This window comes from Dipodomys ordii, unplaced genomic scaffold (genome assembly GCF_000151885.1).
Source record: "Dipodomys ordii isolate 6190 unplaced genomic scaffold, Dord_2.0 Scaffold71, whole genome shotgun sequence".
Classification (NCBI taxonomy): domain Eukaryota; kingdom Metazoa; phylum Chordata; class Mammalia; order Rodentia; family Heteromyidae; genus Dipodomys; species Dipodomys ordii.
In genome coordinates, this window is record NW_012267287.1 from 3,027,092 (window position 1) to 3,039,443 (window position 12,352).

Here is a 12,352-nt window from a genome sequence, read left to right on the forward strand (position 1 = left end):
GGGAACTCTCCCCCTCCCAAGAACTTTCACTGTAAGATGGATCCCCCTCCCCCAACTCCCCCTATAGAGCAGGGCCTGGCCTGGCCTGGGCCTCCCAGGCTGCAGCCAAAAGCAGCAGCAGTGGAGGGGGGAGGGGGTTCGCACAAGAGGTTGTTTCTGGGGGAAACGTGGATGTGCCAGACGCCATGGGGCCTGGAAACGTGTGCAGGAGCACGCTGGCTCAGCCCTTCCCTCTCTCTGGACAGCCAGGCTCAGGGCCCAACCCCTCAGGCCTGGGCCATAGCCCCTCTGGGCCTCAGTTTCCCTTCTGGAATCAGAAGAGGAGGGGCTAGATGGGGGCACGTGCCCTCATACCCCAGCGCCCTGCAGCGTAAACCATAGCACAATGTAGGCTCTCCCTGCTCCTGGACCCAGCCTGCCTGCGACGGTCCTCAAAGCTGACACTCCAGGAAGGCCCTGGGAAGTGTTGAGGATGGGCTGGGCCCTCCCCCTCCCCCTCCCCCTCCCTCCCCCCCTCCCACCTACCTCCCCCTTTCCCACTGTGGAATGTTGGGCATGGCCCTCCTGTTCCCCCCCTCCAAAAGCCTGCACCAAGCCAGGCAGGGACCAGAAACACTGGCAGGTGGCCCGGGAGCCCACGCAGCATGAAGCACGAAGCACTCAGCCATTTGTTCAGGCCAGTGGGCGGGGTTGCAAAATACAGACGCCCAGCCCAGCCGGTCCTACGGGTGCCATTCCCAACACACAGGGAAGAGGGCCAGAGAGGAGGAGGGGACCTCCGCCCCGGCAGGAGCCTCGGACCCCATACCCGGGGTCCTGTGCGGATGGGCAGCCCCCGGGGAGGTGGTCAAGGCCACCAGCCAGCCCTGAGGACTCTGGAGCCGGCAGAGGCCGCGTGGCTGTCAGGGCACCAGGACGGACCCCCGTGGGCCCCGAGGCCTGAGGGCCTCACCGGGCTTTGCTGCCGTGTCTGTGGTGACAGCGTGGGGCGGGTGGTGGGGAGGATGGACGGAGCCCTCAAATGCAGAGCACCCATCGCAGTGCCGGGCACCCCAAGATCCTTCTGTGCAAAGCCGTGGCCAGCGCAGGGGCTCTGGGCTGCGGAGCTGCGCGGGTGCCCTGGCCGGGGACACAGCTAGCAGAAGGCCTCACCCCGCACCACAAGGAGGTACGGGTTAGAAACGGGGGGGGGGGCACAGCCGGAGGCCGGGTGAGGCTGAGCTGGGCAGAGTCGCCAGCAGCTGAAAGACGCGGCCGGCGGGTGGAGCAGCTCAGAGGGGCGGGGCGCCTCCGCCCTCCTGCCCGGACGGGCCAGGTCCCGAGGGCTTTCCCCAGGCACAGGCAGGACTGCCAGAATCCTGCAGCCAGCAATGCAGAGCGCCAGGCCGGCCCAGCGCCCTCCACCTGCACCTCACTCACGGCCCTGCAAAGTGTGAGCAGTGGGCTGGGGGGGGGAGCAGGGGGAGCGGTTAAGGTCCATTTGTCCTGCCAGGCCAGCGGTGTCCTGCCCAATGGCTGTCCCAGACCCAGCCAGCCCCGTAGGACTCTGGGCGCTCCCTCACGGGTACCGCGCGGGCCCGGGACGGCTCACCCCGCACCCCACGCTGAACGGGATGACATCAGTTTGGCAGCTTGCCGCCGGCTGGGACGGGAATGTTTTATGCCATGGAAACCGTCCAGCGCCACACATCGGGGCTGTACTGCTGTCCCCACGCCGCGGTCACACACTCAGCAGGCCCACGACTCCGAGGCCCCGGTGCCAGGGGAGCCGCCAGCCGCAGGACGTCCCTGGACGCAGACTCACACCAGCCGCTGAGTGAGGTGGAGAGGGACAGGCGCCCCCACCAGACCGCCACAGGCCGGCGTCTTGGACAGGCCAGTCTCCCTGCCGTCCACCCTAGGGGGGTAGGCCAGCACCCGTGACCCCACGAAGCACCAGCTGCTGACCACAGACACGTGCGTGAGCCCAGCCACGAGCAGAAGAGAGACCCACTCCTCGGAGCCCAGCCTACTCCATCCATCCACATGCTGGGGGTGGGGGGAGGGGGTAAGGAGAGGGAGGCCCGGGCCAGTCTGAGGGCAGAAATCAAGGGCACCATCGGGGATGTCAAGGGCACTGTCTGAAGGAGGTCAAATGACAGCCTAGGGGAGGTTGAGGTCACAGGCGGAGAGGTCAAGGTCACAGTTGGGGGTCACTCTCATTGAGGGGCTTACAGAAACACCTTTAAGTAGCTGCCAGCCCCCCTTAGCAAAACTCCAGGGGGGAAACAGCCCCCGGAGAGGGGGGAAACTGCCTGGGGGCCCTGAGCATGGTCCAGGGCCACTCCTCCAGGGCAGAGCAGGGACGGCAAGAATTCTCTCAAACCGTAACTTCAGCTCTCACCCCACAGATAAGGATGCTCCCCGCTTAATAAAAACGCTGCATGTCTTACTACTGGGCTTTGCAAACTTCCCCCAGGAGGAGAGGCGGAGACCCTGCCGGCTTACCTGGGGGTCGGGGGCAGGGCTGAGGGGCACGCAGGGGCTGCATCCAGCCCTGTGGATCGGGAGCGAGCCCAAAGCCAGGGTCCAGCCCCGGCCAGCCCCAGCCACGCTGTCCCTGAACGCAGCAGGCAGGTTTACAGCTCCATCCTTCAAAGCTCATTCAAGCGAGCTTTATTACAGAAGAGGAAACACAGACATTTACCACTCAGGGAGTTTTATTAAAACATGATAAATCTGCAGGGCTGAGAGTGGCTCTAATGCAAAAGGACAGGAGATCTGGGTCTGTCCACGGACCACAGGCCAAGCGCATCGTGTATGCGTGTGTATGCGTGTGTGTGCATGTGTGTGTGCACGTGTGAGCGCAGGTGTGGGCACACATATGCAGGATATCAAGCATGGGCCCTGGCTCCCCCCACCCCTTCCCAGGAGCACAAGAGCCAGGACTTTGCACTCATGGGTGCTGCAGGAGAAGGGTGTGGGAGGGGTCTAGGGCCAATACCCCCCCACCCCCCACCCCCCGGCTTAGCAGCCACCTCCCACCAACTTAAATGCTACAGCCAAGCTACTCAGGAGGCTGAGATTTGAGGATCGCAGTTCAAAGCCAGTCGGAGCAGGAGAGACCGTGAGACTCCTATCTCCAATAAACCACCAGACAACCGGAAGTGGCGCTGTAGCTCAAGTGGTAGAGCGCTCGCCTTGAGCTGAAGAGCTGAGGGACAGTTCCCAGGCCCAGAGTTCAAGACCCACAACCGACCCAAAAAAAAAAAAAAATGCTACAGCCAGTGCAGGCTCCAGCACAGAGCCCCGCCCCGCCCTGCCCCACCTCCAGGGCAGACTCAGAGAGGACAAATATTTGCAAAGTGGTGTGATCTAAAAATGGCTTTAGTTTCTGGGAAAGGGGCTCAGTGGTAAAGTGCTCGCCTCGTGTGCATCATGGCCCTGGGTTCGATTCCTCAGCACCACATAAGCAAAAAAAGCTGGAAGTGGTGCTGAGGCTCAAGTGGTAGAGCACTAGCCTTGGGCTGAAGAGCTGAGGGACATTGCCCAGGCCCAGAGTTCGGGCCCCATGACTGACCAAAAAAAAAAGAGTAAAAATGGCTCTAGTTGGGTGCTGGCTGCTTATGCTGTAGTGTTAGCAACACAGGAGGCTGAAATCTGAGGATCAAGGTTCAAAACCATCCTTAAGAGGGAGGCTTTCCTGCTGAGCTCAGAGAACCGGTAGAAACCGGAGGAAGCCAGGCAGGGACCTGACTAGAGGAGAAAACAGACGGTCTGAGAGAGCCTGCAGCGGGAACGTGGACCAGGCCTGGCCTCGTCCAGATGGAACCACACATCACAAGATATAAAGTGTGTTGCTGGAAGCCCCAACTCCCCGGTGACTTCACAGATCCCCCAGATCAGCCTGGCCGGCCCCCGGCACCACCCCCGCCGCCGCGCCGCACCCCTGCAGCCCTGCGTGGCATCCACCTGCTCTACCTCAGAGACATTCCCAAGGTCGGACGAGGAGAGCCCGTCCTGCCGCACTGGGAGAGCACAGAGCAGGCCCCACACCGGAGCAGGTGCCATCATCAGCGCCCGGTTCTCTGCAAGGTCTGGGGCAGGCCTTGAGGCTTTGAGACCTAGCAGTGGCCGGCACAGGGCAGGCCCGAGAGAGTAGCTGCCGATGGCTGGGCCTCGGCAGTCAGGCCAGAGGCCTGAGAGGCATCCGTGAGAGAGTTCTACAACAGCCAGAGCAGCAGCACGGAGGGAGGCAGGCTTCATGGAGCAGCAGCAGCACGGAGGGAGGCAGGCTTCACGGAGCAGCAGCAGCACGGAGGGAGGCAGGCTTCACCTTCACCTTCACCCCAGCAGCACCACTGGCAGCCTCAGACAAACCCCGCACCCGCACCGACGCTCCGGGACACACGCACACAAGGACATCTTCCTTGCTTCCCACCTCCCTCTCGCATCTTTGCATTAGTAAAAAGTAAAAGTGACTCAGATGTCTTTGAAAAATGAGGATTGGGCTAAATAAATAAAACCAACGGCAAGTGAGAGCATATTATACAGCCATTAAAAATAGCAGATGTAAAAATAAGTCTAAGCTTCAGCAAATGTTTAATACATAATTCCCTTGGGATTTGAGATTTATAAAACATGTATATATCTGCATCCTAAGAAGACTGGCGAGAAGATTCATCTCAGATATGAATAGTTTTTAGCTGTGTAAAGGTAATAATGAAAAGAAAAAATAGTTTTAATCTCTTGGGGTGGGGTTCACATGGGCATTATTTTTGTGCCTCTTCTAACACTTTTCAAGATTCCTGTGAGGATCAAGAACTGGAATGATAACATTTAAAAGTAAGGGATTTGGAGCCAGACTCCTCCAACACCCACACAAACTTGGGGCCTTGTGCTGGCTTGCTAGGCAGGCGCTCTCCCCCTGGGGCCACATCCCCAGCCCTTCTTTTGTTTTAATGATTCTTTACAAAGTAGAGTCCTGCCTCTTGCTCTGCCTGGCCCTGCGCACGCGCCTCCTGTTTGTGCTTCCTGTGTCCAGGGGGTGACAGGCCCTGCCACCACGCCCGCTGTCCCCTGGTTGAAATGTGATCTCATGGAATGCTTTGCCTAGGCAGGCCTTAAACCCCAATCTTCCCCATCTCAGACTCCTGAGTAGTTGGGATCACAGAGGTAAACCACTGCACCTGGCTCAAGAACTTCTTTTTAAAGGCTCACACTGTACAGTCTTGAGCAGCGACAAAGCATTGCTGCTGAAGTTCATCCGTCGATCCATTCACCTGTCTACCCAGCCATCCATACATTTACTCATCCATCTATCCATCCACCCACCCATCGATCCATTCACCTACCCAACCATCCATCATCTGTCCACTCATCCATCCATCATCCGTCCATGTATTCATCCATTCATCTACCCATCTACTCATCTGCCCATCCATCCCATTCATCTAACCAACCATCTACCATCCATCCATCCATCCATTTGTCCATCCATCTAGCTATTCATCCATCCATCCATCATCCATCTATCCATTCATCCATTTATTCATCCATCCATCTCGCCGCGCATCCATCCATCCTACACAACTGTCCATCATCCATCCATCCATGCATCTATTTTCTTATTCATCTACCCATCTGTCCATCTGCCCATCCACCCATCTATCTATCCATCCATCCATCCATCCACCCATCCATCCATCTGTCCATTCAATACTCATTGCTTGGTTCTAGGCATCCTGTGATTTGACAATTTCCATTCCCAACTGACTCATGTTCTACCAATGGTAGGCAAAGGTGGGGGCCGGTCCATACACAACACCCGCACTTCAGTGGGTGATGTGCCAAAGCTCGCTGGGGCTCCTGGGCACTGAGTAAGCAGGGGAGCTGCTTTGGGAAAAGAGCTGTATCTGAGACTGAATCTGGGCTGGGGGCCAGGACCTGCCACACGCACACACCAGGCAGCCCGCTAACACAAGCACAGGCCTCTCCTAGACAGCTCAGCGTGGTCCAGGTTCTGCTAACTGGCCTCCTGGCCAGAAATACCATGAGGGGCTGCATCAGAGCCTCCGGAGCTGGCTAGGCGGGGCCTTTTCACTGGGAACAACAGCGCCCCCAGGTGGCCAGCAGAGGTTGCCGAGAGGTGAAAGGTGTTTTTCCTTCCGAGTACAAAGCATGGACACACCAGCTGCAGTTCAACAGATTGTGGGAGCGAGGTAGGGAATCCATGTCTAAAACTGCGGAAGAGGAGCGGACCATCATGAAAACACAGTGGGGGAACTTAGATCCTGGGGATGCCCGAGGTCATCACTGTGTCCAGGGGACCGGATCTTCCCTAGGGGAAGCGGGGAGGAAGATACTACTCACACCGAGGCCCCTGTCAGCACAGGGCAATTAAAGATGCTTTCAGCCAAGATCTGCAAGAGACAGTTCCGGAATGCAAATAGCCAGACCTGCCCTCAGAGCGTGTGTATTGTGATTCTGCAGGAGAGCTCTCGAGAGGCTAGGTGAGCATCCAGTAAGTGTGTTTTTAACAACCCCGTGAGTGTGTGCTCCCCCGATGCGGGCACCTGTCAAGGGCAGGCGGCCTCCAAGGAGGCCCGGCCTTCCTGACTCCGCCACGTCCCCACACACAGGGACCGGGGACTAGAACAGACTCCACTCAGAAGCAAAGATGGCGGTCAGTCCTTAAGTGCGGGATACCGTTCAGCCTCAGCAGGACTCACGGGGAGGCGAACTAGAACAGCAAGTTGGCAAGTTTTAGAGAGATGTTAAGTCCAGAGCCCCCGGGCTCAGTGACCCCGCCCCGGCCAGCCCCGGCTGGGAATACAGCGAACCAGAGCACTGCAGGCTCCCAACGGCCGTGGCTGAGAAGGAGCTGCAACCAGCCGGCCCAGCCCCGTAGCCGTGAAAGGCACAGGGCAGGCCCGGTGGCCACGCGGGGAAAGGAGCACCCAGCGAGCACCGAGCTTGACTCCATGGCGGCCGAGCAAGCATGGCGCGAAAGACGGCGTGAACAGAGAGCGCGCTTGGGCTGGAGGTGGGGCACGGGAGAGCGTTCCGGAACACAGGGATGTTTCCGCACGTTTAATAAAGACCAGGCTGCGTGTGCGTGGGAGACGCCAACGAGAAAGGAACATGGGAAATTAAGAGCCGCTGCTTTGCTCTGGGGAAAAACCAAATTGAGACGCTGTGCAGGCCACTGTGCCCCGCCGCACAGAGCAGGGACCGTCCTCCCTCTTGTCCGCCCCTCTGCGGAGTAACTGGGGTGGGGGGGGGATGCGTAGTTTGGCCTATGGGCTTCTCCAGATGCTTCTGGAAAGTTCTACTGGAAGCCTGACAATCAGGAAGACCAGCCCCAGGCAGGGAGCTGTCCCTGCCAAGTCCCCACACTCCCCACAAGGACCCAAGAGGGAACCAAAGCCACAGCACACAGGGTCCCCGGACCCCAGCGCATGCCTCCGGCCGCATGGGGGTGGCAGCCGTGGAGGAGAACGCGATCTGGAACCTTCTGGGGAAGGTGGTGGGGGCATGGGACCGAGTGCTTTGGGTCTTGTCAACCCACACAAGGCAGACGAGCAAGCTCGCCGAGGGAGGGGTCTGTGGGTGGGAGACCTGACTACTTCTGTCCACTCTGCAGCCCGCGGGCCACCTACAGAACACCCAAGGCACACCCTGCTCCCCCACATCCCCCCCCGCCCAGGAGCTGCGGCCCTCAACCCATCCTCACCTCCCCAGAGCACCCACACGCCCACACAGGGGATGAGCACCAGCTGCTTCTGTCCTCCCACCCGATGCCCCATGCCAGTCCCTCTGGGAGCTAGCCTCCAGCCTGAGAGACGGGGTCACTCGGGAAAGCCTGTCTTCCCTGCAGAAGGGGACCCTGGGCCGAGACTTTTCCCGGCAGTGCGATGGAATTGGAGAAAGGCTGATGAGTTCCAGAGGCCGAGACCCTGCCGGGTGCCGGTGAGGACTTACTGGTGACAAGTGGCCTTAGCTCCCTGCATGACCAGCCAGCTGGCTCGGGGGTGCCAGGCCTGAGACAGCAAAGCCGCACCCGCCCCCTGCCCGGCACCACCTCCATCACTACTACCCCCAGACGTGTCACCACCCCCACCCAGCACCGCCTCCATCACCCCCCCAGACATGTCACCACCCCCACAGGAACACACCGGACGGGCAGCACGGCAGAGTCCTCACGGGAGCAAAGCCTCACAACACAGCCCGGAGAGCGTCACTCCTGAGGGGACAGGACAGGGCAGGACGGAGGGGGAGGGGGAGAGCGCCACCCCTGGGGGACAGGCTGGAGGAGAGCCGAGCTGTCACCCTGAATGGACAATACAGAGGTGACATCTGCTGAAGTCTCTCTCCTCTCCTCTAAGGCATCAAAGGGCGGTCTGATGTCCCCGAGCTGAATTCACAGTGCTCTTAGAAAGAGACAGCCCGCCCCGGGCAGGAGGCGTTTATTCTCAGCTCTAAAGCGGGACAGAAAGGAGCCCGCCCCTCCCCGCCAGGCCGCTGGGCTCCGGCCTGTGGGAGCCGCAAGTGCAGCAAAGAGAAATTGCGCACTGACCTCAATTCCCCAAGCAAACAAAAGCAAGTGGGGGGGACCGCAGGGAGAGCGGCCCGGAGCTCCAGGGAGCCAACCGTCCACAGACAAAACCCCATTGGCTTCCCAGGGCGCTGTGTGTGTCAGGCCACCGATGCCCAGGGCAGCCAGAGCTGGGCATTTCGTCGCCTTCCTCAGCCAAGCACCCAGGAGATGCTGTGCAGCTCAAGAGGAGAAAGGCCCATCCCTGGGCTGACTTACCGCCACAGAGAACTTTCCAGAACCTTCCCCATGTCTGCGTGGTAGTACTTCGTCAGGATCAAGATCACCTGTGGTGTGAACAGAAAGGAAAAGGACATCAGTGGGTTTCAAGGTTCTTAGGCACGCTCCCCCTCCCCCACCCCACACTGCGGGGAGCTCTTGGGGAGGGGGTTCCCAAGGGTAAGTGACCCAGGGCCTTTGTGCCATAGACTTTAGGCGCGGGGCTCGTTTCTGCTCTGAATACTTGCCCCTGACAAGGGAAAGAAAGGCAAAGGGGAGAGTGCAGGCAAATAAAGAGAGACAGGGACCCCCAATATGGAGCTGACACCCCCTCCTCTTCCTGAGGACGTGGGGGAAACATAAGCGTTGATGAGCCGGGCGCAGATGAGGACAGGAGGCAGGCACCCCATCCGCTCCAGCCAAGCCCAACAGTGACCCAACCAAACACCCGAACAGCAGACAGGCAGCCTGAGGACGATCGCAGACCGACCCTCCCCGAGCCGGCCGGGCCTCACACCTGTCAGCCCAGCTACCATTCAAAGCCAGCCCAGAAGGAAAGTGTGTGAGACTCTTATCACCAACCAACCACCACACACACACACACACACACACACACACACAGAGAGAGAGAGAGAGAGAGAAAAAGAGAACTAGAGCTCTGTGGTTGGAGTGGTAGAATACCAGCCTTGAGCTAAAGAAGCTCAGGGATAGGGACCAGGCCCCAAAGAAGGATTCCATGAGCCTACAGCAGAGCTACGGATTTCCAGGCTCCATTTCTCTCTCTCTCTCTCTCTCTCTTTTACAGAGAAACTTGTCCTCCTCTTTCTCCTCCTCATGGTCTTCCTCTTCCTCCTCCTCCTGCTCCTCCTCTTCCTTTTGTTCCTCCTCCTTTTCCTCTCCTCTCCTTCCTCTCCTTCTCCTTCCTCTTCTCCTTCCTCCTTTTTTTCTCCCCTCCTCTGGAAAAGACCTTACACAGCCTAGGATGGCTCTCGGGTTGGAAGTCCCGGCTGGGGATTTGTACCAACCCCCGGGTAGCTGAGAGGCTTGCCTCTGTTTCCCTGGTGTACTTCCCCTTCCCCTGCCCCACAGTGATTTGGTAGGGAGAAAGAACTCAAGAGCCCCAGACGGAACCCTCCTCGCTCCACAGGCCTGAGACAGGAGGGGAATCGTTCAACACCTGCCCTAGACAATCAAACTGCGGCCAAAGGGGAAGAGAGGCTGAGGCTCGGGTGCCAGGGCCGCGCACCAGGCGTGCCCCGAGGTGGGCCCCCTGCACACAGCTGCTCTGCGGCCAGGCCGTCCTGACTGCCTGGGCGCAGGGCGGCGGACGGGGAGTGGGCAGCTGAGGGAGCAGAGGGAGAGGCAGGCGGCAGACACAGCCCGAGGCGGCCCACAAATCACCGACCGCGCACAAGCTTTTATTCTGTGGTTAAACCATTCACCACACACCGGCCCCCTGAAGAACAAAGCGGGGCAGAAAAGGCAGCAGTTTAGGAAATGAAAATAGATGTGTTTAAGAACACTCCAAGGTTTTTCAAAACCAGTGCGTGAATACACACACACACACACACACACACACACACACAACCAACATGGAAGTGAGGATGCGACGCCCCGTGGGAAGAAGAGATTGACCCCCAATTACTCCACTAGCCGCTGCATTCTCCTGTACATCAAATTTCATTTTGCCCACCACCAGTCCCCATTAGCAGCGCCTCCTGGGCCGGTTGCCATGGAAACCCGGGGGGTACAGGGGCGCCCTGGGGGCCCGCGGTGTGGCCCGTAGCCTGGTTAATTTGGGTCACCACACCAGCCATCTCCATCACTCTGCCTCGTCCCCCTCTGAGAGCTGGGTTCCTGGGCGCCTGGCCCCGGGGCGTCAGGCCGGCTGATCAAGTGCATCTTCCCCTGGTGATTAGAAGAAGGGAGAGAGGAGGGGAGGGTGTCAGCAGAGACGGGACAGCGTGAAAGGCGGAGATGATTAAAGGAAAAAAAGTGAGGCCTTGTCATTCGAGGGGAGATCTGCTCTGCCTCGCTCGCTCGGGGAACAAAGCGATTTTTTTTCTCACCAGCTCAAGGCCTGCCAAAGTCAGAGCTGATTCTCCAAAGACAGAAAGGCAGGCAGAGTGACGGGGCCCGGATGAGCAGGAGACAAGCGTGTTCTTAACCTATTGATTTATATTTTATGTCGGGGAGATCTGAGGAGCCGGAGCACGGCCGCTGGCAAGAGTCTCAAAGTCGGTTTTCCTTGTCCTGTCCTAGGTGAAATCAGAACCCACGGAGCCCCAGTGATCTGGACTCAGGCCTGGCCTCCAGCCTCCTCAGATCTCAGCCTCTAAGCAGGGTTAGAAGCTGGTATCCTGGGCTGCCTCTCTACAAGTCCTGCTGATGTGGACCGGGTTGCTTGGTGTGGGTGACCGGTCAGCAAGGCTCCATCCCCCGCTTCCCTCCGGGGGCCCCAGCCAGCCGCCCCTCACGCTGCACGGGGGCCTCACCGACGCCACCCGTCTCCAGCTTCCCTCTCCTGCCCACATCCAGCACGCATCCTCACCCACCTCCGGGGCACCCACCTCACCCACCACCCTTCGGCATCCACCTGCCCCCGCAGCTCACAGCACCCGTCCCTCGGGGCGTAGGGACCCAGGGCTGGGCACAGCACAGTGTGTGTCTGTAACAAGCACCTGAGCTGCTGGGACAAAGGAAGAAATGCAGGCGGCATTCGCCAAGTAAGGCAGATCAGCAGGCGGGGGCCGCTCGGGGCCTCCCTCTGCGCAGGCGTTCACGCCATCCCGTCTGTGGGGGGGCCTGATGGAGGTCCCGAGCAGGCAGACTGGGGCCGGTCTTGCTGGGGGCTGCAGTAAGGAACTCACTAGAAAGGGCTGGAGAAGCCGAACGGCTGGGCAGCCCTGCCCGCACCCCCACGAGGTGGGTGGCGCGAGGCTGCCCGAGGCCCCTGTTTGGGTCGGGTCGTCCAGGTTTGGCGTCTGGCCGCACGGGTACAAACCCTCCCGCTCCGGTCCGCTCTGTGAGCGGAGGCGGCTGACAGGACCGACGGCCACAGCCAAGGAGGCCTCGGGGCCTCGGCTCACAGCCCGGGAGCAGCGTGGACAGGGATGGGCGGGCGCCGTGTTGCGGGCTCACCCGCCCGGCCTCCGCACCCCGGCGCTGCTGGGGCCCCGTCCTCATCCTCTCCATCTCACAAGTGAAGACGCAAAAGCAGAGAGGGTGCGAGCATTTCACCAAACACTCCCGCCCCGGGACGGCTGGGCGCAGCACGGATGCGCGGTTCTCGCTGGGCGGCTGGCGGACAGGAATCCCCGGGGCTCAGCGTCTCCAGGGGCACAGAACCACCCCAGGCCTCAGGAGACCGGAAAGAGAAATCACCCTCGTCATCACAACCCATGGGGAGCGTGAGGTCTTCTTCCAGAAGCATCCAGAGCTGCCCAGGCTCTCAGGAGACCCCCCCGTGGGGCTCAGAGGGAAATGAGACGCAGCCTAGTTTAATTAAATATTAATAAGGCACATGGCTCCCCAGAGCCGGCCTCTCTGCTCCCCATA

At 59.8% G+C, this 12,352-nt stretch overlaps 1 protein-coding gene across 1 annotated transcript in view; it reads right to left on the reverse strand.

Moving 5' to 3' along the window:
* The window catches only part of Sorcs2 (sortilin-related VPS10 domain containing receptor 2), a 150,077-nt gene that overhangs the window by 126,800 nt on the left and 10,925 nt on the right, over positions 1 to 12,352 (reverse strand). The window contains exons 5-8 of the mRNA XM_013023893.1: positions 11,936 to 12,094; positions 11,711 to 11,817; positions 11,476 to 11,587; positions 8,795 to 8,862 (exon numbers count right to left, since the gene is read on the reverse strand). Of these exons, the coding sequence (XP_012879347.1) occupies positions 8,795 to 8,862; positions 11,476 to 11,587; positions 11,711 to 11,817; positions 11,936 to 12,094 (446 nt within the window). The remainder of the gene's footprint in view (positions 1 to 8,794; positions 8,863 to 11,475; positions 11,588 to 11,710; positions 11,818 to 11,935; positions 12,095 to 12,352) is intronic.